Source organism: Nicotiana attenuata, unplaced genomic scaffold (genome assembly GCF_001879085.1).
Source record: "Nicotiana attenuata strain UT unplaced genomic scaffold, NIATTr2, whole genome shotgun sequence".
Taxonomy (NCBI): domain Eukaryota; kingdom Viridiplantae; phylum Streptophyta; class Magnoliopsida; order Solanales; family Solanaceae; genus Nicotiana; species Nicotiana attenuata.
The window spans coordinates 159678-184553 of NW_017671198.1; the positions used below are offsets into that span (position 1 = coordinate 159678).

The 24876-nt window shown below is 38.9% G+C and overlaps 3 protein-coding genes across 3 annotated transcripts; 2 read left to right on the forward strand and 1 right to left on the reverse strand.

Moving 5' to 3' along the window:
* The first annotated feature begins 443 nt into the window (after positions 1-443).
* LOC109206626 (PRA1 family protein G2) lies at positions 444-1565 on the forward strand. Its single transcript, XM_019369464.1, has one exon. It carries the CDS (start codon positions 573-575, stop codon positions 1158-1160), a length of 588 nt encoding a protein of 195 aa, XP_019225009.1. The 5' UTR covers positions 444-572; the 3' UTR covers positions 1161-1565.
* A 315-nt stretch (positions 1566-1880) lies between these two features.
* Positions 1881-6254, reverse strand: LOC109206624. Its single transcript, XM_019369463.1, has one exon. It carries the CDS (start codon positions 5056-5058, stop codon positions 2032-2034), a length of 3027 nt encoding a protein of 1008 aa, XP_019225008.1. The 5' UTR covers positions 5059-6254; the 3' UTR covers positions 1881-2031.
* A 9845-nt stretch (positions 6255-16099) lies between these two features.
* LOC109206621 lies at positions 16100-16718 on the forward strand. The gene is made up of 2 exons (XM_019369457.1): positions 16100-16339; positions 16493-16718. The coding sequence occupies exons 1-2, from the start codon at positions 16163-16165 to the stop codon at positions 16700-16702; spliced, it is 387 nt and encodes a 128-aa protein (XP_019225002.1). The 5' UTR covers positions 16100-16162; the 3' UTR covers positions 16703-16718.
* The last annotated feature ends 8158 nt before the right edge of the window (positions 16719-24876 follow it).

Sequence of the window (24876 nt, forward strand, 5' to 3'; positions counted from 1 at the left end):
CTTATAACTTTGGTTTATTTTTTTAAGCACTATTAGGGGGATCAAGTAATCAAACTTTCTAGCAAGCAAACAATTCTCTGTACTGGTATCTCTCCCCCTCGACACCATGTTGCTTTTCTGTAATAGTTTTCATTAATGCAATCAAGTTTTCTTTCATTCTAAATTCTCTTTTTCTGTTGTCTCAATTACTTTTGACATTGGTTTTTCCAAATGTCACTGACAATCTCGTCTAGCGTACGAAGGGGACCCCAATTGGAGGATAGTAACTAAACGAACATCGATTGCTAAGCCATGTCGCTTTTCAAGGAAGGAATCTCAAAAAGACGCCGCGTAACAGTAAACATAAGAAAGTCAACGTTATAACGGATTACTCAAAAATATTTTATTGACCCGCTCTTGGGGACAATAATAATGCTATAAGAAAAGAAGATTATTTAAACCTTCCATTATTATTTTACTACTATCAATCACGAAATTTCCGTCTTTAAACTGACACATCACGAGGTGCACCCATGAGTAGTTAGTGTATTGGTCAAAACAACCTGGTCAAACTTTTAACCCAATTCACAAATATGCCATCAGCAACAACCACCGCCGCGACCGCCACGGCCACGGCAACCTACACCACCATCCCAATTTCCGGCGGTGACGTCGTTAACCGATCTATTCACAATCTCTTTACATTTCTCTCTCGTAGTCGACCGTGGCCTGAATTCCTCGCCGGAGCTAGCGCTGTCGATCTTCCGGCATCCTTCTCCGATGCTGCAATTCGCATTCGCCGGAATTTCAAGTACTTCTCCATCAACTATGCCATTGTCATCTCTGCTTGCTCAGCCGCTTCACTTATTGGCTCACCTTTTTCGTTGATTTTCGCCGGTTTGGTTTTTGCAATGTGGTTGATTCTTCTGTTCTTCCGGGAGGATCCCATGGTTGTTCTAGGACACCAAATTAGCGATCTAGCCGTGATTTCGGGTCTCGTAATTGTTTCTGCAATTGCTGCTTGGTTCACAGGAATTTTAAATACTTTGCTCATTGGTGTAGCGGTAGGATTTTTGGTGACAGTGATTCATGGCTTATTGAGGAATCCAGAAGGGCTGTTTGTGGATGAGGACGACGCCGTTTCGACTGGCTTGATTTCGAATGCTGAAAGAAGAACTTGATTTTGCCCTCGCAAATTTCACTGACTCACCAACATTAATTGATTTACATTTTTGTGTTTTTGTTGATTTCAAGGTTGATTTTTGACTTGAGAGTTGTGTTCATAAGATACATTTGGTGTGCAGTACTGATCTAAGGAAGAGATACTGAAAAATTGTTTGGTTCTTTTGTGTGTGTGTGTGTGTGTCTTTGAGATAGTGTTTGAGATAGGGTAAGGTCTGGGTATACATTATCCTCCCCAAACCCCACTATACGGGATTACACTGGGTTTGTTGTTCTTGTTGAATTTGCAGAGTTTTTCTTTGTAAGGTAGCTACTGGTTCCAAAGGTTTACAGGAAAATCTGTTGCCTCCGGTTTTGTGTTTTATTTTGAAGATTGTCTCAATGAACAATATTGTCCATTTTTATTTGTTCCAGTCGCCTTCTTTTTCTCCTAAGATGAACTTTTTGTTTTGAGAAAATTAAACAATATCCTATTTTTAATGGCTGATTTGCCTTTTTTCTTCCAGGGTTGTGAATATAACTAAAATGACTATCTTTTTAATTGCTTAATGAGACAGAACTAATGCGTAGTAAATGAGTGATCAAATGCCATGAGACATGGGTTCATCCAACTAGAACAACACTAGACATGTCTATTCCGTCTCTGGCAGGAAGGATACTGCAAATGTTGTAGGTTGATTGTGTGGCATTGGTTAAATTTTCTAGACGAAATCAGTAAATTGCTGAAACGAAAGAAGTCTTGAACTGATGTGGTGAAAAATACTTGATAATGGATGATTTCTATGTTACATAAACTAACAGAGTGAATTGCATGGTCACAGTAAACAAAACTGAGCCACAAAAAAGTGTGGCTTTCTGTAGAGTTTGGGATCATATTTTGCTTCTCATCCTTACTAATTTAGCTAATGTTTGTTGAGCAGCCAAAGTTTGAGCATGGTTATGACCCAGCATTACGGTTCGGATGCTAATGCAGGTTCTGCAGAGATCCTCTCCGCTATCAAAATGACCTCCTCTTAGTAACAGCTTTGCTCTAGCTTCCAGCAGGGTAGCTTTCAACAATGTCACCTCTTGCCAAACATACTCGTCCACTCTTTGGTTGGATTGCAGCTTCTTTTTCCAGCACAGAGATCCGTGGCACCAGTCTTGTATTTGAGAAACAAATGACTTCTCTGCTTCTTCAAGCACATTTGTGCAGACCTTCAAGAGTTCTAAGGCCGAGTTGCACCTTGAGAATGTTGTGAAGGCACTAATTGCCAATGGAAGAGCTGTCTTTCTAATGAAGAGAACCATGTCTATGGCCTTGAGCTGAATGACTGGTGGTTCGGACTTGAAACCAAATACAAGGAAAGCACATGACCAGAGATGGTCAGAATCTACTTGGGGGTTTCCAATTTTCCTTGCACCTTGAACATTGGCTTTAGCAGCAACTAATCCATCTTTCCTTTTAGCAAAGATCTGAGTGATGGGATGGAATTGGATCCAGCATCCAGGCTGCCTGTTGGCTTTTCGTGCCAAACCCAGTTTAACTAGAAGTAGTGCTGCTTCCTCTTCACTTTTCCATGTTTGGCTTGTCAGGCAATGGCCCGAGTAGAAGCATAGAGCAACTTTCATGCACTTTGTCCACATCTTGAATCTGTTTCTATTTACAGGAATTTTCTTTGCAGCTGCTGCCAGTAAATTCACCGAGATGGGCGCTGGAGCAAACCATGCTCCTACCTGAAGCATTCTTGAGGCAAGGGAGTCCCTGCTATCGTTGCTTTGCTGCAAGAGGGCTGTACAGAAAACCAGTGTTTTCATTAGAAATGGATTTGTTCTGCAGAACTGTTGATGTGGAACGGACAAATTAGAGCAAGTTGTGGCTTCTTCAACTGGAACCTGATTCACTGCTTCGAATAGAGCAGACGGCAAAATTGCAAGCTCTGATAGCAAGGAACCAACCACCCAAAGACCAAAACTCGACCTCCCAAGTTTCTCATCAAATTTTTGGAGGAATTCCACCTCTCCTGCTGGATACTCCTTTTTACGTCTTCCCCTTATCAATATCATGGCATCGGATGTGGGCAAGGGCTGAAGCTGCAAGGGATCAACGTTCATTACCTGGTTGAGCTGTGTTGTGATAATGACATGGGTACCACCAGTGTTACTTGGTATTAAATCATGAAGATCCTTCCCTTCCCACCACTCCTTCTCAGTCTCTAAATTATCTATAATTAGTAAATATGGCATGTCACGGAATATCTCCCTTTTAACTCTCTTGAATGCTTCTAATTCTTGCTCATCGAAACTCCTTATCCTCCCTCTTTCCTTCTCTGCATCTGCACTCACATCCAGGCCCAAATTTAGAGACAAGTTCAATATGTTCTGTCGAAAGTAGCGAGCTTCACCCCCTACCCACAAGACCATCTTATATCTCTGTGAATACCTGGAAGCAAATTCCAAAGCAAGGTCAGTCTTTCCAACACCAGGGGCGCCATTTATGCACACAACACTGGCCCCCAAATTCTTGTCCTTCCCGCTTCTTGATTTTCTGTACTTAAGTCTCTTCAGCGAATTTCTTCCAATAATTGGTTCCACCCAAGCTTCTTTATTGGTTTCATTGTTCTTTCCTATCTCTAGATTTATATATTTGCCTCTGCTAGCATCAGCTTCACTTTCATCATCAGCTAGACCTTCAGATTGTCCTGGTGTTCCTCCTTTGACACTTGGGACCACACTTTCTTGCTCAAAGGAATCCCCACAGCCAAAGAGAGTAGTCTCTATCTCCATAATTTCTCTCTCTCTTCCCACAAAACTTTTATTCCTCGGAAAGGGGAACTCTTCAAACCCTTCTGCTGTTTTTTCTGCAACACTTTTCCTACCAAGTTTGGCCCTTAATATCCCAGCTGCTTTCGACACACAGGACCTCCAATTACCCTCATTTGTCTCCAATTTAAACTCATGACACTTTAGTATTGCATCCAGTACCTCTTTACATTTCTTGGCATCAGCATTTCGGTTAAATAGACTTGCAATTTCATTGGCATCCGTATTAAAGAACAAAGGAATCAAGTTCTTCTTTTGCCCAAAGAATCTTATTTCCTCCAAGCTCAGATGGTTGAAGAAGCTACAGTTGGTGACAACTACGACGCCAAAGGTTACTGAGCATATAACTCGGTCAGCAATCTCATGGCTCTGATTATCTGCATACTTTGCTCTATCAGCAATAAAACAAGCAATACCCTGAAGCTCGAGTTCCGACTTGAGCCACTTGCAGAAGCGCGCTAAATTTAGGTTCTGACCGTGGAATCCTATATACACATCACAGCTCCTAAGTTTGGCATTGGATGCAGGTGAAATGGAGCCCTTGGCAAAAGAAATTCTAGGGACAGGAAAAGAAAAGGATATCCTGGGATCAGTCTCTGGTCCTGAAACAGGGACACAGGTGACAATTTTGAGCTTTGTGTCGGTGGGGTCATCAGAAAAATCATATCTTTCTGGAGGTGGAGTGTAGGAGGTGCTGGGAACATCATCGGACTGTGAACCGCAGTATGAGACTGGCGGGGATGGGTGGGCAACTGAGGTAGGAGCAATAGGAGTTTCTTGGTTTGGATTAGCAACTAAAATGGTGGGAGCAATGAGGTTTTCTTGAGCACTTGGATTTGTAACTAAAGTGGCCCTTGGGGAGATGTAAGGCGATTGCAATGCTGAAACAAATGCAGAAGATGGAGGAGAGATGAGTGAAGGAGAGTTATATGGTGATGATGTGGCTGAATCTGTTACCAATTTCTGCTGACCTGAAGGAAGAACAGTGGAGAAAATGTCCTTACCCAGTTTCTTACCGCCCGAATTTGCAATCTTGATGGTAAGGGACTGAGTATCAACAGTTGGGTTCTCTTTAGGGGATTCCTCTTCATCCATTCTCAAAGTGATGAATGAGGAGTCTCCAAAAGCTTAGGAGTTGAACACTCTGAAAAAGCTTTGAGGAACCAAGGAGGTAACAAAATGCCTATATTTCAGTAGTTTTCAATTCAGTAGAACCATATTTGCCAGATTGGAATCAGGAGAAAAAGAAAACTGATCTTGTTTCTGGATACTTGGTATGGAGTGTAATCAGTTGCAAATAATTTGTGGTTGGGATGGTCTCCTTGAAGAAGCAGATGAATGTAACAGTAAGACTTTTGAAAGCAGAAAGAAATCTACATGTGAAAGTCATATCATCATCTTCTAACTGTGGGCCTCCCTAAGTCAGAACTCAGAACCTGACCCTCGCTTTCACTGTGGAGGAACTTGAATAGGAGTAATAAGAATAGTTAAAGGGTGTACATCTTACATTGGAAACAAGAAAGCCTTTATCTAATTTGATCCATGTAGAAAACCATCATGAGAATAAATCTCTCAGGATACAAGAGAAACTGGTTTGTTTACTTTACCTTGATGTAGTTCGTTAAAGCCAAGAAGGGAAACATAATTTGCTTTGAGTCTGCTACCCTAGGGATACAATCTCCATATTTCTCTCTCCCATGAACTAGCTTTACAGATGGGGAATCTAGTGATATGGGTTGGATCTGTGAGGTTTTGAACATAAAATATCACCAAAATTGCTTCAAAAGAAGGTGCAGAGTGTATGTGGTGTAATATTCTATGTGCTTAGTTTAATCCCTTTATCTTGGGCTTAGCCATTCTTTTTGTTTTATGTGTCGTAAGATTGCATATTTGAAATTAGTAAAAGCAAATTTTATGCATTACTATGTACGACTTTATAATTTTCACTCTGTCACAGAATCCAAAGGTTGGTCTGAATGAATACAGAGAAAAAAAGGCATTGGGAGAGGAACCAAAGACTCTGTCTGTGTGACCTTGGTGGAAATGGAGGAGAAATGCCTCTCTGAATGAATAAAACCAAATATTGATATGTATGCAATGCAGGTTTGCTCTCTCTTCTGACGCAGTTTTCATTATTTGCTCTGGGAATTGGACCAAGACCAGTCCAACTCTGAGCACTAAAAACCATTAATAATTTGAAAGCTCCATCTCTTTCCCTGGGGTCATACTCCCTCCCCCCTTGCCCATATATAATTTCTCCAAGTGAAATGCACGAATTTATTTCAAATACAGTCCACAATTTGGAAGCACTGGCATATAAATAAAGAAAAATATAAGTGAAACTAATAGCGGTAAAGTTAGCCAAACAAAACGAAGAAAGGAGGGATTAATTTCAGGAATAGAAAAAGAAAAGAGAAGATTCATCATGGGCCCTTGCTATCAGTTGGCCTTCAAAAAGGAAATTTATTGTTAGGTTAGATTAATGATTCCAACTTTTTGTGCAATAAAAGCTCCCCCCTTTTATTATGATGCTACTACCTCATGATGGTGCCCAATTCAGAAATTAAACCTACAAAAAGAAACGTATGAACTATTTAGACTTAAACAGTGACCCCTCTAGTTGGCTGTGACCATGTTAAGAAGTTGGAAGCCTTTTAGTTTTGAGTTACTGTTTTTTGCCCTTACATTTACTAATTTTTCTTGGGTTAGTTTCATTTTGACTTTTGAGTTATCAAATTATTAAGCATTTATTATGTTATTATGACAAATTTAATCAAGAGCTGTCATTTTAGCTTTTCTTATTCTTACAACCTGCCTGCTGCATGTGCATTCAACACTTCTTAATTGGTGTTGGAATTTAATATACTGGTGACCTGATATTTCTTTTTTATTGTAATGGAATCATTAAGAAATCCTCTCCAATGGCCAAATTTTTTTATGTGTTACTCCACATGTCAAGACGTTGAGCTTGCAGCTAAGTGGTTCAATTCATTTTAAATTGGTTTTTTACTCTCTTATTTGAATTGGAAGAAAGTAAAAAAAAAAACTTTCTTTTCTTCTTCTTTATTTTTTTCTTTATTCCGTCGAGAAATTTTGGTTATGACTAATGCTCCATTAGCTAGATAAAAAAAAAACAAAAAAAAAAATAAATAAATAAAAACTAGTTAGTCGTAAAAATGAAGTACACCTTGAGTTAAACTCGACGAATTGCATTTTAAATCTCTTTAAAGAATCAATCAGGCGTAGAGTTTGAATATCATCAAGAACTTTCCCCTATCCTTCTTCCCCTTTTCCCATTTTCAAAACCTAAACCCTCTCAAAAAAAAAAATTGTAAAAGTAGAAAAGAACTCTAAGCACGTGTCATTCAATTTTGTGTTCAAGTAAAAGTACTATAAAATCTGACAAACACGACCTTTGTGATGACAAACTAAGTTTTGTATAACAAAAAGAAGAAAAATAACTTTTGCGTAATGAACATAAACATAAGGTTGAATGACCACCCATAAAATTTAGTCGTAACAATTGAAATATGTGAACATCTACCGTTCCATTAATTTATCCAAAACGAGGGCATAAAAAATAAAGAGTGTCCTGCTAAGGGAAAAATGGAATCTCCATTTTGTTGGAATGTAATTGGACGGCAAGGTATGAAGTGTCTCTCCACTACCAGACATATAATTGTGGATTGATTGGAACAAAATGATTTTGATTGAAATAGTTGAATAGTTCCATAATGATGTGCCCCTTTTTTGCAACTAAATTCATTGAATCAAAAGACATTTTTAAATGTCTGATGGATGCTGTTGTCATTTTCTTTCTTTGCTGGTTATGGATTGTCTACTTTGAATGTTACCAGTTTATCCACAAATCTATTCATCCATATTTTGTTCAACGATGTTGGAGCTATATATAATGTTATAGAAAACGTTGTGCACTTGGTAAAGCCACACACACAAAAAAAAAAAAAAAAAAAAAAAAAAAAAAGAAAGAAAGGATACGCATTTATATCTCACTTGATTATTTTCATTTGAAGAAAGTTATTTAGTAACTTATGATAACTTTGAATTCTGTGATAATGTATAGTCGTGTCACAGCGCACTTGTTCATAATACGTCGCGTTAAAACAACACAACAACTATTATCACATAAAATTTCAACAAAAAATTTGGACTCGTTCTACTAAATATAAACTACTCACAATTAACTTTAACACTCTTGTTTCACTAAACTAAATGATGCCCCAAATGTTTAGAAAGAATTAGCATTATGTTATCACTTAACACCAAACAGATTCTCATGACGGTAGACAATTAGTGATTCTTCTTAATTAACTTAAGGCTCTAAAAACGTACTTGAATTGACGAATAAATTAAATACCTCTTTGATCAGTTTTGGATTTTTTTTTAATTTCTCGCCCGGTATCCGGTACCCACATTGGGCCCGACTAATCCGGATCCGCGCCGGGAAGTCCCACATTGGGGGGTAAAGCGCTCCCTAACAAATGCGACTCCATACCCAGGGGCTCAAACTCGAGAACTCTAATTAAGGATGAAGGAGTACTTACCACTCCACCATAACCCTTGTTGGTGATAGAGTTTTAGATTCAAGATCCTATAGGTTCAAATAACAATCAATTTTAGAGTAGATGCTAATACAATTCGTTAGAATTTGCAAACAATCAACCATTTAAGTTACAAAACAAGTTTTACCGATCCATCAAAACTCATGAACATTTTTTTTTTAAGTTTAAAATCAGCACCTTCGGATGTGAGCCTAGGGTGTGGGGGTTAGGCTTGGACCCCTACCATGTATATTGAATAACTTACAATGACAAGAGAGGGACATGGTACCTTGCCTCCAGTCTACAAAAAGTTTGCCAAGCAAACAGGGAAAGGCGGAGCCTATACAAAAGCCTTTTCATCCATAAATCTAACTTAACTAACAAAAATATTACATTTTTCATATCTCCTCCTAAAAGAAGGAATCTGCCATTTGTCAAGTTGAATCAGCCCTTTTGCCTCTCTATGAAGGTTGTGAGGAGAGTGATATAAGGTCGTGTTTCCACTTGTAGAAGCCAATTTTGCCAACAGATCCGCAATTTGGTTTGCTTCTCTAAGGCAATGAGAGATACAAAAAACATTGTTGTCAAGCATAGTAGTAGTGCCATTGATAATGTGTTGCAGCTTCAAGTTGTTGGTGCTTTGCTTAATGAGGATGTTAGTGACAATAAGAGAATCAATCTCCACATGAAGATTAGAGTGGCCATGTTGAGTGCACCATTCTACCCCAAATCTCGCTGTTGTGGCTTCAACTTGCGAGCTGCTATTGGCTTGGATCGGGACAGAGAATGCGAAAATGAAATCTCCATTGCTATCTCTAACAATACCCCCAATCCCAGCTTTCCTGCTTGCTTTGATAAAACTACCGTTATTGTTAATTTTGATCCACCCAGGTGCTGGTTTGGTCCAATGAACAAGGGTACATATGACATCAGGTTTGAGCTTCTCCACTAATGTGCAAAGATTACCCCATGTACCATTAGTGTCGAGATTAGAAAAAGCATCCTGAAGAACTGCTTTGATATTCCAAACACATCGAGTAACTATTCTATACAAGTAGAAGCTGTTGTTGTCCCCATACTTACATGCAGTCCAAGATTTCCAAATCTCCCAACAGATAATGACAGGAAGAGCTTGCAATATGAGTTTGTGGACTGTGTTTCTTGCTTTTATGTTCCACCACCTATTAAGAAGACCTCTGATCGGTAACTGTTGATAAATGATTCCCAATGGATTGCCCATAGCTTTTCATACATACTCAGTTGCTCTACCATCCACAAATACATGTTGCAAGGTCTCCATAACAGGTGTTGGACAACATCTACAAACTTCAGTATCTTGAGAATCCAACCTTGTAATATTTTCTCTAATGGGGATTCTACCAAAAAAGATTCTTCAACACATGAAAGATTGTTTGAAGGGAATTGATTTGTGCCATATCTTGTTGATTGTGACATTGATTGCTCTGTGATCCCTGATCATATTCCAAGCAAAACCATTAGTAAAGTGACCATCCTCAGTAGCATTCCATATAGCACAATCATTTTTATCTTCCTGGCCCAACTCTATAGACATAATGTGTAGCACAATTTGGCTAGGTAGTGTGTTGTATAGCTTCTGCGCATCCCACCTATTAGTAGTCATGAAATCATTTACCTTTTTTTGGCGTTGCTAGTGTTAATGTAGCTTGAACAAATGTGTGCCAAAGGTCCCAATTCAGTCCAGTTGTCCCGCCAGAAGCTACAGTTACCACCATTTATCTTTTATGTAATCTGTTTTCACACTTGTCTCTGGCCCAAAGAAGGTGTTTCCACGCTTGAGAGTTGCCACCGCACCATTTCTTACCAACAGGATGTACCCTAGGGAAGTATTTTGCCTTGAGGAAGTCAGCCCACATAGCATTACTAACTCTAAAATGCCACCATCTTTTGATGGTAAGTGTATTAGAGATATCATTCATTCCCCGTATACCAATTCCAGCTTCATTCTTTGGATAACATAACTTTTCCTAAGAAGTCCAATGGTACTTGTTTTCACCATTACAACTGCCCCAGAAGAAGTTAACAATATGATTCCGAATAAGCTTCAATGTTCCTTTGGGGGGATTGATGGCAGATAAAATGTAAATAGGAAGAGATTGAATAACATATTTAATCAAAACCTGTCTACCTCCACAGGAAAGCATATTACCTTGCTAAGCATTCAACCTTTTAATAACCTTGGCACACATGCTATCAAAATAAGAAATTTGTTTTTCCTACCAATGTAAATAGGACAACCAAGGTAATTAAAAGGAAAGTTTTTGTCCAGGAATCCAGTTTTAACTCTCTGTTGATCCTATATGCACATGTTTTGGGATCAGTGAGGAAAAAACTCTTGTCCATGTTAACTATCTGTCCAAAAACACATTCATAGTTCCTAAGTTGTTTCTTGATCAACTTTATGGAGTTAGTATTTCCACTACTAAAGATCACAATATCATCAGCATATGCCAAGTGAGTAATCTGAGGTCCATTTCTATGCATTGAGAAAGAAATGAAAGCATTGTTCTCTAACAAACTATTCAGGGATCTAGATAAAACCTCAACAACAATGATGAAAAGGGATGGGTATATGGGATCACCTTGTTTAAGATCTTGGGAAGAAGTATAGAATCCATGTCTAGTACCCTTCACAATTATAGAGTACCACACATTAGAGATACTTCTCCAAATCAAATTACGCCAATCATCATTAAAACCAAACCTACATAACACCTTATTAAGAAAGGGCCATGATAATCTGTCATATGTTTTGGCCATGTCAAGTTTAAGAACAACATTTCCTCCATTATTGAGATTAGGTATACCATGAATTATTTCTTGAGTGAGCATTACATTATCAGTGATTGATCTCCCAGAAACAAAACCACTTTGATTTTTAAAAATTAATCCCCTTAAAAGAGGATTCAATCTTTAGCCATAATCTTAGAGATGATTTTATTAATATATTTACTTAGGCTAATCGGTCCCAATTCTGCAAAGCTAGTGGGAGAATCAATTTTGGGAATTAAAGTGAGACAAATATGTGTTTAGAATTTGGTTAAAGATTTACCAGAGAAGTATTCTTTAATTAAGGCAGTAATATCAATTTTTATAATATTCCATCAAGTTTGAAAGAACATACCATTGAACCCATCAGGTCCTGGGGAGCTGTCCTTGCTCATGCTGAATATTGCTTGCTTGATTTCGTCCTCATCAGGCATACTGGTCAACATAAGATTGTCTTGTGCAGTAATGATTTGAGGTATGCAATCTAGAATATTGTTGTCTCTTTCGCTGTGATTCAAATTGAAGTGCTTCCAATAGTATTTGACAACAACCTTTGCCACCTTATCATCTCCTTGCACCCATCTGCCTTTATGATTTCTGATTCTTTGTATGTGTAGTCTCCTTCTTCTACTTCTCAGAACACTATGAAAATATTTGGTGTTTTTGTCACCATCTTTAAACCATTGAAGCTTTGTTTTCTATTTCAGTATGGAATCCTACATGTTGAGCCATCTGGTATATTCAACATACCCCTTGTTCAAGTCTTCTCTTCCTTGTTCAGTATTGTGCATAATGTCCAATTCCTCTAAAATTTCAATAAGCTTCCCATTCCTGCACCTGTTTCTGGATATCACCAATTTGTTTTTTGGACCATATACTTAGAACCTTGCTAAGCCTTTTCATTTTTGTTTGTAGCCTCTACATAGCATTGCCCCTCACTTCTTCATTCCAAGATATTTGTATGATCTCCAGAAAGTGAGGTTGATTCACCCAGAAGTTCATAAATTTGAAGTATTTGATGTGATTCTGGTTCAAGTTTTGACATTTAAGAAGAAGTGGTCTATGATCAGACCCAGGCCTGGATAGATGCTTAACACAATTGCTTTGAAAATTCTAAGCCCAATCATCATTGATGAGAATTCTATCTAACCTCTTCCATATTCTCTTACTTAGCCTCCAATAGTTTCACCAAGTGTATTTAGGACCTGTAAAGCTAATATCACTTAGTCCACAAGCCTCCATGCAATTGATAAACTCCTTACTTTTTGACATTCTATGTGGAAATTCACCCAGCTTCTCATCCGGTTCCATGATAATATTAAAGTCTCCTCCCATACACCAAGGACCCTTAATTTGATTATGGAGGTTGCCAATACTATCCCAAAGGTCTTCTCTTTCTACTGTAGTGCATTTAGCATAAACAGCTGTCACAAAGGTACCAATCTCATTGGAAGTATCTTTCATGTTTAAGGTGAGTTGTTGATCAGTGTTAGCAATACAAAGGGTGTGATCAAAGCCCTTCCAGAAACACCATATTTGATCATTGGAGTTAGTCATACAGTGTTGAAATCCCAGGTATCTTTTGTAACTTTCAATCTTGTTCATATTCATAAATGGCTCATATATAGCAACAAAAGCCATTTTATTAATGTTGACAAGGTTTTTGAGTCTAAAGTATGATTTCTGAGCCCTTATACCCCTAATATTCCAAAAGATTGCACTGATCAAGGAATAGATGGGGGTGGAGCACTATGTCTATGTCCCTTTCCATTTTTTTTGGATTTGGATATGGACTTAGGTCTGTTGCTTTTTCTTTTTTCTTTATTCTGCTTCTTCCTCTAGATGAAACATCATCTAGACTTCCTTGATTTTGTATGTTGTCAGGATCATTAGGGTCATTGGGATCATTGTTTCTGCTGGATCTGGAATATTCAAAGACAATCCTTAAAAGATCGACATGTCCCTAAAGTCTCCTTCCTCTGAATTGTTGATTGTTGATCATGCTGTAAGTATTGCAGTTTTCCTCCACAAGTTCTTTAGTAAAGTTCTCAGTAGTATCCTTGTTCCTTCTATTCTTGTTCTGAGTATCACCATTTTCAGTAGTATTCTTCCCAAATTCACCACTTACCCCAGGATTGGCATTACCTATCTGTTTTGGATTGCTGCCACACATCAGTTCCACAAAAATTTCAATTCCTTCATGGTTCTTGATATCTGAAGGTAGACTAGGAGAACTAACAATTCCAGCAGCGATAGAATTCCTTTCTTGATGGTCTTGTTTTTTGTTAGTCTACCCCGAATGAATACCATTCTCTTTCTGCACTTCCACTGAGTTACTAACATGTGTTTCTTCTGCTGACACTCCCTTTTCTTGTCCTTTGTTCTATGCCTCTATTTCTTCTCTATTATCATCCTTATTTGTAACTGAAAATTGGGCACTCTGCCCATCTGTCTTGGTCTCCTCAGTATTGTTGCCATTGCTAACTCCTTCCTTCTTTTGTTTCTCTTTGTACTTTCTGGAGATAGACTTAAACACTACCTTGTTTTTCTTTTTGGGCATCTTTTTTTATTTTTTTTCCACTCTTTTTTTCCTTATTACTTTGTTGTACCTGATGCTGATTTTGTGGTTCATGTAGTTCTTCTGCCTCCTTAAGAGTGATTGTATTGTTGTTCTCTTCACTTCCTTGAATCTTTTCATTTTTCAATATTTTCGATGACTTGTGCTTTACTAATATTCTGAGATTGACCTGTGAGTGCATCTTCATTCTCCTTTCCAGATCTTACCAGTTTATCATTAGTATCATTCAGCAGGACATTGCCGTTTCGAGTGCCCTTCTCCTCATCTTGTTTGTTCTGAGTGGCCTTTTTTGTAGACTTTTGTTTTCTTCATTGGAGGCAATATTTTTCTTCTCCAATGCTCTGCAATTGATCATATTGTGTCCTAATTTTCTGCAGTGTTTGCAGTATTTAGGAAAATCCTCATATTCTAGTTTTTGAGTGTAGCTTTTTAGTGGAGATTCATCATATTCTTGACCAACAAAAACAGAGCCAGGTAATGGTTTTAGCAAATCGACCTCTACTCTAATTTTTGTCATACTAGGCCTAGTTCTCCCAAATGTAGCTGCATCTAAGGCCAGAGGTGTACCAACAGATCTCAAGAGTTGTTTGATGTACTGCCAATCATGCATGTGAAAAGGAAGACCTGGTAGCAGGACCCATGCCGAAGCGATAGGGAGGTCCTCCTCCGGTTTGAAATCTGGTGACTATTTTTGAAGCCACATTTGCATACCCTCTATTTCAATAACCCTCTTAAATCACACAATTTTGAAGTCGTCTTCATTGTAAAGATCAATAAAACATTGTTGTTGTCGTAGACACCAATTTTAGCAGCACCTTTCAAAGTAATCAATTCTTTGAATCTAGAGGTCTATCAATTTGGGGACGGGGTTCAAGAAATCAGCCCACAATAGTGTACTTACAGGATTCTGTCATAATGCTATAGTAATCTTTGGCCTTGAATATCACAGCTGGTATCCCATTGTGCGTCGTTTGTCTAGCAATGACTTTTTCTTTGTTCGGCCGGGTAGGGTTCGGTGTTGAAGATGAAGGAGCAGTGACCATTGTAGCATAAGACTGTTTTTCAGTAATTGTTTCATTGTTAAGCTTCATGACTGCTGGTGGGATATTTCCCCCATGTGTACTCGCCGGAAGAGGGCCTTCCGGCGGCTCCATCAGGTGGAGCGTGAGAAAAATGTGCTTCTGTGGAAGGATACGTTACTAGACGTTGCAGAGATAAAAGAGAGAGCTCAGTTCTATGAACAATTTAACTAGATAGATAATGAAGATAGTATCAAGTTTTGTTAATTTGTCAGAGAACAATTGAAAAACATATGCAAGTTTTGTCAATACGACAGAACTTGCGAACACTTTAACAAAAAAGGTAGAATGAAGATAGTATCAAGTGCCAATGAGTCAGAACTTTTGAACAACTACAACAAATGTAAGTTTTGTTAATCCGTCAAACTTGTGAGCAATTTAATAATATAGGTAAAATAAAAAAATATCATCATATCAATCCATGAGAACTTGAGAGTAATTGAATAACAGTACATATAAACTTTGTTAATCCGTTAAAACTTAGTGATTAATTGAATTGAATAAGTAGGATGACGATAGAAGAAAGTCGTTAGAAATATGCTTTAGAAGCTGCTCTCAGTAAAATTATTTTACTGTTTCATCTATTTACTGCAGTAATTTCGTTTGAATTTGAAATAATTTTGAACTAGTCTTTAGGAGTGAACTAGTCTCTAGGAGTTAGTTATTTTCAGCATATTTTGTGCTGATTTTTAGGTCTTTTAAGTTAGTATTTCTCTTATAAATTGTAGTCCAAATGCAGTAAAATTATATAGTATTTTCAGCTTCAGTTCCTTTTACATCTATTCCAGTATATCTTTTATTTTCTTGTCATCTTCCCAGTTATTTCCCTTAATTTCTTTTATCAAGAACCAATAATTAGTATCAAGAGCCATCTTCTTAAGGGACCTAAGTAAAATCTTTTCTTGAGTGAGATGGAGGCTGAAATGAGTTTTTCTCAATTGGCTCCTCCAGTCTTTGATGGTGAAAATTACCAACTGTGGGCAGTGAGAATGGAGACTTACTTGGAGGCTTTAGATCTTTGGGAGGTCGTGGAAGAAGATTATGATGTTCTTCCGCTGCCTAACAATCCCACGGTGGCCCAGATCAAGAGTCATAAGGAAAAAAAAACCAGGAAATCAAAGGCGAAAGCAACTTTGTTTGCTGGTGTGTCTGCAACAATTTTCACGAGAGTTATGGCTCTCAAATCAGCAAAAGAAATCTGGGATTATCTGAAGGGAGAATATACAGGAGATGAAAGAATACGAGGCATGAAGGTGTTGAATTTAATAAGGGAATTCGAGTTGCAGAAAATGAAGGAATCTGAGACTGTCAAAGAATACTCAGATCGGTTGCTTGGCATTGTTAACAAGGTAAGATTGCTTGGTACTAAATTTAAAGATTCAACAATTGTTGAAAAAATTCTTATTACGGTGCCTGAAAAATATGAAGTATCCATAACTACCTTGGAAAATACAAAGGATCTATCCAAGATTACCTTGGCAGAATTGTTAAATACATTGCAGGCACAAGAGCAAAGGAGGCTTATGAGGCAAGATGGTATGGTTGAAGGAGCCCTGGCAGCCAACCATAAAACTCAAAGCAAGGGTAATAATGTTAAAAAAATTACCCGCCTTGTCAGCACTGTGGCAAAAAAGGTCATCCACCATTCAAATATTGGAAGAGGCCAGATGCAAAGTGCAAAATTTGCAACCAACTTGGTCATGAAGCTGTAATTTGCAAAGGCAAATATCAAAAGTATGAAGCAGATGCCCAAGTCGCCAATAAAGAAGAAGAAGATCACTTGTTTGTGGCAACTATTCTTTCAAACCAAAAAATCTGATTTTTGGTTGATTGACAGTGGTTGTACAAACCACATGACATATGACAGAAATCTTTTCAAAGAGTTCACGTCTATAGGAAATAAGAAAGTCAGAATTGGAAATGGTGATTATATTCTTGCTAAAGGAAAAGGAACTGTTGCAATCCCAACAAATTCAGGTACTAAGAAAATTTCAGATGTTCTTTATGTTCCTGATATTGATCAAAATTTATTAAGTGTTGGACAACTAATGGAAAAAGGATTTAAAGTATCCTTTGAAGATAAATATTGTTTCATTTATGATGCAACTGGACTTGAGGTTTTAAGGGTTAAAATGAGAGGTAAAAATTTCTCATTTGATCCAACCGAAGATGAAGAATGGAGTCAAAAGAATCTACTAAGTGCAGGTATTCTCCAACTGAGGACATATGTGAAAATAAGGTAAGGAAGAAGTTGTCAATATTTCAGAAAATGCAATTCTGGAAGAAAGTTGACAAGTCTCAAGGCAAGATGCAAATGAAGCTGAAAAATGAGCCAACTTATTTCATTAACAATCATGAGATGCAGCAAAATACAGAAGTGAACTCGATTCACTGCAAGTCCAAAGATCAGTTGGCAGATTTACGTACAAAGTCGCTTCCAGTTAAAGGTTTACAAGGGACAAATTCAGAATTTGCAGCTTCAAAAGAAAGGAGGAGTGTTAGAAATATGCTTTAGAAGTTGCTCTCAGTAAAATTATTTTACTGTTTCAGCTATTTACTGCAGTAATTTAGTTTGAATTTGAAATAATTTTGAACTAGTCTTTAAGAGTGAACTAGTCTCTAGGAGTTAGTTATTTTCAGCATATTTTGTGCTGATTTTTAGGTCTTTTAAGTTAGTATTTCTCTTATAAATTGTAGTCCAAATGCAGTAAAACTATATAGTATTTTCAGCTTCAGTTCCTTTTACATCTATTCCAGTATATTTTTTATTTTTTTGTCATCTTCCCAGTTATTTCCCTTAATTTCTGTTATCAAGAACCAACAAAAGTTTTGACGCTTAGTCAATACTTTCCTCACTTGATTGGGAGGATTATAACATAAGAGCAAAATGGAATTTTTCAAAAGTGAAATGGTATCATCGTAAACGAAGCATGCAAATTTTCATGTACTAATATAGTTTTTACACAATTTTCATTTGAAGTAGAAAAATCTATATGCACTACATGAAGTAAATTATCAAATCAATAAATGTATATTATGTATCATTTATTTTTAGACAATAATTATGTTTACTCTAAAAGCGGATAACAATTTAATTTATACTGCAGTTTTAAGGACACGTGATTTGCTTAGCACAAATTGAGTGAAAACATAAATTGATAATGGAATTAACTGCGAATATAAATAAAGCAAACCAAATAAAATTTATAGCTTTGATCCTTGAGCTAGGTTGCCCTCGAATCAAGTGAATATTTCGCCGGAAAGTATGAACACGACAACAGAAATATTGAGAGCCTAAGAATAAGAGAATATATTGAATATGTTACCCTTTACAAATGGTCAGACCGCCTTTATATAGTAGGGGAGTCTTATTGTTGGTACAATTCTAAATACAATAAGAAATCCCATGATTGACTGATTAATCGGCCTCTTCTTGATACGTGCCGAGATTTGCGCCGTGATCCTCACCCGAATGCAGATATTTTGTCTTTTAGTTATTCGACCCAGTAAGCTTCCCTCGATCTCTATCTTATTCGGTCCCGATCTTGATCGATCTCGATCTCATTCAGTTTTGATTTTGGTAGGTTTCGGTCTCAATCGGTCTCGTGGTCTCGAGTTTGACAACCTAACCCGACACCACAGTTTGATATAAATCAAAGTCGATCCTTGACTTATCATGCTCCTCCCTCGATCAGCTGCTTAAGAAGGGCAAGCCCGATTTTGACCGTATACAGATAGTCCCCTCGTTTTTTAGAGAGTAATGACAAGAAACGACTTGAGTCCTCGATATTCACCTCGATAAATCATGACGTAAGCACCATGACATAATCAACAGAGGTAACCGAAACGTCTCGTCGGTACAATTTCCTGGGAATTTAATGCGAGCCAGTTGACGGTCGGCCACTACCGGATTTGAACCGTCATATTAAACCTATAAATATATCTTTCTTCATTTTTAAAACTTTACTTACAAATCTTCTTCCCTCTAATCTTCAAAATCCTTTGCCTTCATCAAAGCTTTGTATTTTCAGATCTCAGAGTTTCTTTACTTGTTTCATCACAAAATACCAAGTGTTCCTCTGTTTTATTCTTATCCATTTACAAAAATGGCTAAGACTTCAAAAATCGTTCCACAAAAGGAAACCGCTTATTCATCAAGGCGCGCCGGCGACGGAGTCGTGGCGGAACCTCCCCTAGAGGACTTCGTTATGACAAAGTGCCCCACTGCTGTCGATTTTAAGGTAGAGAACACGTCCTCGACATTGGGTCTATGCAAACCGATGTCGAGATACATATGCACAATTACTGTCGGTCTTCTCGACCAAGTTAAAAAGGACGCAACTGGGTTGACAAGCACGTGGTGGTACCCTCGCCTGAGGAATCAATCACTACTCATGTGGAAGGGTTTTTAAATGTTTACACTTATCCTTTCACATTGGGTCCTTTAGAACCCATCATTGTTGCCTTCTGCAAGAGGTACAATGTGACTCTTGGCCATATCCATGCATCATTCTGGAGGATCGTGATCCTCCTCCGATTTTTTGTAAACAAGATCGAGGGGCATCCTTTTACCCTCGATCGCCTTATGCGTCTTTACAGTCCCAGTCTTTATCGAGGGGGTTTGATCAAGCTTTACGACCGAGCCACCAAACCCCCATACTCTAGCATAGACGAGACCAGAGACCGTGTTTGGATGGGCCGATTTGTCCGAATAAAGACTTCGGACCTAATCCCTGCCGAAGACATGCCATTTCTTGAAAAATGGAACATGAATCGTAAGTATTGCTTTGCCTTGAATATCTAACTTTGCCGTTTTACTTCTCATCTTCTTTCCTCATCTAAGTTTTTTGTGTTGCAGCCGTGGCCCACATGCCGGAAGTAATCCACGATCTCAGACAATAGGTCGAGGGCTTAGTGTCGTAGAAGTCTTACTCCGAGCATGCTTGGATGGAGTTATCAAAGGATCAATGGGAGGCCCGTAACCATGGTAATCTTCTTTTCTTATAACGGTTTCCATTCGGGCTTCGCATTGAAGTTACTCGTCTTTTTCCTTTTGTAGGCCTCGGTAAGGATGTAGCAATGAGGCCCCCCTCTGCTGAAGAAAAGGTGCTTTCCCCTCCACCTGCCTCGAAGCAGGCCAAAGAGAAGAAAAGGAAAGGGGCTCCGAGCTCTCTAAGCTCTCCAGGCCCGGAAAAGAAAAAACCAGCGAGGAGGCCCCGTAAATCTAAGGGACGTCATCCACCTAACTTTGGAGTCAGTCCAACAGCTAAGGGATGAGGCCGAAGAAGACGAAGAAGAAGAAGACTCTGGGCTAGTGGCCTGTGTGCGAGCTGGCACCGAAATTCAAGGAACCACTAGGCCGGCGATAGTTGAAACTACTCAGCCTCGATTAGACGAAATCCTCGAGCCAGAAAGAGCTGAAGACGCTTCACCTCGAGGTGAGGAAGCTACTAAGGAGGCGATCGATGATGGTGTAGAAACCATGCTTGAGGCTTCTCTAGATGAAGGCGGATCCCCAAAAGATTTACTTGGGGTAATAGAGATTGGAGATTCCCCCTCGTTGCCTTCGTTTTCTGATTCGATGATCAAGGACGCTCAAGCGATAGAGACTTGCCATGATGAAGGGATCCATGGAGCAGAATACCCTTTCCGTGGTTATTTTGTTGGATTGAAGATGTCACCGGTCTGGGTGACTTGGATGTACCGAGGAAGGGCTCGAGTGAGGCTTCCTCGAGCTTTAATCTGACCAATCAGTCTTCAACCCCCAATGTCGATCCTGGGCGTAAGCGATCAATTATCATCTCGGTCCCGGAGGATGCTCGGGTTCATTCTGCCCCCATAGGGGTGGCTAGCTATCTCTGATGCTTAGTCACCGAATAGGACCAAGCCAAGATGGACGAGGTGGAAGTTGTTTGTTTGTTCAACGAGGCCCAGCATGCTCTGAATCGGGTAAGTTCGAGGGTCATTCCATTATCTTTTTGAAACTTTGATTTATAAATAGTTCTAACATTTTCTTCCTTACTTGTAGGCTTCGATGTTGCATCACGAGGCCTTCTTTCGAATCCAAGGAGTGAAAAGCTGAGGTTCGGGGCCTCACGGAGAAATGTGATACCTAAAAGCTTCTGAGTGAGAAGCTTCAGACAGATTTGGCGACGGCTCGAGATGAGCATGCTGAGATGGCCGAGCAGGAATTTCGAGTACTTCATGATAGTGAAGATAAATTGGAGATAACAACTAATGATCTGATTCTGCATGTTCGACAGAGGTTCGAACAGATCAAGGACCTTCAAAGGAAAATAGATGAAGTACAATCTGAGGCTGAAAAGGTGTATGGACATATTAGCTTCAAAAAAGGAGGCCGTCCAAGCAGAGCTGGAGTCGGCCGAGTCTCAGCTTCGGGCTGCAAGGGAGAATGCCTCGGTTCAGGAAATAAAGGAATGCTCTCTTCTCTCTCCTAAAACCCTAAAACTTGAAGCCTAAACCTAGCGTCCATGGCAATGGCGGCCACTGCCCAGCCTTCATTGGAGGTTGGGCAGTCGACCTCTGATCCTAAGTCAATCCCTCAAACAACTATTAACCCAAATGCAAACCAAAACTACGCAAAACTGCTCCAGCCACAAGCATTAAATGCTCCCATGCACGTGAACAGTGTAAACCTAAAACCAGTCGAGTTTTTGCATGGAGAACCAATGGTGAGATGGAAGAAAACTGAGGTTAAACAATCAATAATCCAACAAGGATTGCATCTGGAAGTCCTGGGGAAGTTTTCATATGGCAAACCTGTGATCCAAGAATTGAGGAAGGCAATTCCAATTCAGTGTGAGCTTAAAGGATCATGTTACGTTGGCTTGATTGAAGATTCGCATGTTCTGATTAAGTTATCGTTAATGGGGGATTATATTCACTTGTTATCGAAGCCAGCTTTTTATTTGAAAGCACAAGGTGAATTCTGGCAGATGAGATGTACAAAGTGGAGTCCTTGGTGGTCTCCTGATGTTGAGACACCAATTGTCATCGCTTGGATATCGTTTCAGGATCTACCTCCTAATTTCTTTGTTAAGGACTTTGTCTTTTCATTGGCTAATGCAGTAGGTAGACCATTGCACGTTGATTTGGTTACTCAAAATGGCACAAGACCTAGTTGTGCTAAGGTTAAGGTGGAGGTTAGTCTACTTGCAACATTGCCCCAAAGGATAAAGATCATTGAAGAAGCAGATGAAACTGGACCTGAGGAATCGAAGTGGATCAAAATAAGGTATGACTACATGCCTAAGTATTGTAAGACGTGCAAGAAACAAGGACATATTGAGATGGAATGCTGGGTAATTCACCCAGAATTGCATAAAAGTTTCAGTGATGAAAGCAAGGATCAAGGCAAGGAGAAGACAATGGTGGTGAGTTCTGATGCTATAGGCACAACTGCACAGTCAACTAAGGTGCTAGCAAGTGGAAAAGTGGTTGGAAAGCCTGCCAATAACAATGCTAAACAGGAATGGATGCAAGCTGGGAAGAATAAATATCAAAGAGATAAGAGAGGTTACATTATTAATGAAGTAAAAGAGGACAACAAGGGCAAAGGGAAGCTTAAGGAGGAGGCAGTGGAGTCCAAAAACAAATTTGAAGCATTGGAAGTAGAGGAAGATGCTCAACTAATATTGACAATTACGGATGGCAAAGTAGATGGTAAGGACAAGAACGAAAAGAAAGAACAAGCATTCAAGGGAACTAGCAAGGACCAGCAGCAGGAAAAGAAGAAGAATGGAAAGCATCAACCCTCCAATCCTAATCTTAATGGGATTGGGGGAGGTGATTCAAGTAAGTCGACAGGCAAGGAAGGTGTAAAGTCTTCTTTAAATAAGGAAGAATTTGATGTGAGAAAAGTGAAAAAGGAAGCAGTGGAGAATGCAAATAAGGAAAGGGAGGCAGCTCTTATTCCTGTTGATACAAGGACAGATGTTGAAACTACAAAAGAAAGTACCATAGATTGGGTGCTTAGGAGATTTGGGACAAATAAGGAGGAATTAAGGCAGAGCAATGTGACTACCAACAAGTTATGGCAAGATACTCCCTCCCAAACTTATGAAGATTCCGGACATATAAATGAGTTCAAGAAGGTTAATTCAGATAAGACCCTATGGAGTGAAGAGGTTGAGGTATTGGAGAATCAGCAAAGGGAGGAACAGGGGATAGGAGACAATGCTGAGGATAATTTGAATTCTGTGATGGATCAAGAAGGGAAACAAATTGGAGAGGATAAAGGAGCATCTAGGGAAACTGGAAATTTATATAGGACTGATCAAACAGATCAGTGCCAGATGGAGGGAAATGGAACAATAACTTCTGATAAAACTGGGAGTATTTTAGCATATGTAGATGGAGGTCCTAGTAATGCATTGATGAAGGGACCTGATGAAGAGGTTCCTATGAAGGTTATAGATGGGACAATGAGGTTAGAGCAGCTGACAGGACAAAGGAGGATGGGTGAATCCAATGGAACAGTAACTCCTGTGCAGGCAACTACAGTAAATCCTGGCCTTGGCAATGTCTATGAGATGCAATTCAAATTGATGCAGGCTGCTATAACTACCATAGAACGGGCCAAGGAGAATGAATTGAGTAATGTACAGGTAGAGCAAGCAATTGTACCAAGAGAGGCTGGGGATCTACAGGAGGTACCGATGGAGATTGGAACTGATAATAATGTAGTACCACTTGATGAAGAAATACTAGGCCAAACTACAATGGAGGATGAAGGAGAAGATGAATCTACTGTTGAAAATTTCAAGCAAGTGGCTAGAGAAGGGGACCTATCACCTACAACCAGTACTAAGGGAGGTAAGAAGACAAAGAAGAATCACAATAAAGAATCTGCTCAACCTACAAGAATTATGCCTAGGAGGGCAGCCTCATTAACTAAATGATGATGATTAAGACACTCATTTGGAACATAAGGTCTGTGAAAACTCAACAGGCCTTTCCTAGAGTGGTCAATATGAATAGGGAGCATAATTTTTGTGTAGTTGCATTGATGGAACCTTTTCAAAAGAAAGGAGTCATTCATAGATATAGAAGGAGGCTGAATATGGAGACTGCTTATGCAAATATTAATGGGCAAATATGGTTATTTTTTGATTCAGTAGTTGAATGGGAACTAGTGGAGGATACTGAACAACAAGTAACAGTGAAAGTATTTCACCATGAGTTGGGACAGCACATGATGATGACATTTGTCTATGCCAAGTGTTCAGCAGTAGAGAGGCTAGAATTATGGGATCATTTGTACTATCTAGCAAGTGATATGAAGCTGCCATGGTTAGTAGGAGGAGATTTTAATGTAGTGTTGCATGAAGATGAGAAGATAGGGGGATTGCCTGTACACCCTCCTGAATATGAGGACTTTGCCTTTTGTGTAAACTCTTGTGGTTTGTTTGAACAAGGGTACAAAGGGAGTCCATTTACATGGTGGAATGGGAGACCTAATGCTCAATGTATATTCAAGAGGCTGGATAGAATATTTGTGAATTTGCCTTTTCAGAATATGTTGCCTACCATTGAAGTGGAACATCTTATTAGAAATGGTTCAGATCATGCTCCTTTGCTGATGACTTGTGGTGAGCAGACTGTCACTTGTGTCAAGCCATTCAGACTTTTTAACTTCTGGATCAAACATGCTACGTTCAAGGAGGTGGTGAAGCAGAATTGGGAATCTGACTTTATAGGTGATCCTTTTCTTATGTTCAAGCAAAAACTCAAGAAAGTAAAGGCATTTTTATCAAAGTGGAGTAGGGACACTTTTGGAGATATATTCAAGCAATTGGCTATACTTGAAGATATAGTTAAGGTAAAGGAGATTCTGTTTGAAGAGGAACCAACTATTGAAAATAGA

Excerpts from the sequence above, each read along its gene's own strand:
- LOC109206626 (XM_019369464.1), top strand. The coding sequence starts at position 573 with ATGCCATCAGCAACAACCACCGCCGCGACCGCCACGGCCACGGCAACC.
- LOC109206621 (XM_019369457.1), top strand. The coding sequence starts at position 16,163 with ATGGCTCTCAAATCAGCAAAAGAAATCTGGGATTATCTGAAGGGAGAA. Across the intron at positions 16,340-16,492 it reads TGCTTGGCATTGTTAACAAG|GCACAAGAGCAAAGGAGGCT; the intron begins GTAAGATTGCTT and ends AATACATTGCAG.
- LOC109206624 (XM_019369463.1), bottom strand. The coding sequence starts at position 5,058 with ATGGATGAAGAGGAATCCCCTAAAGAGAACCCAACTGTTGATACTCAG.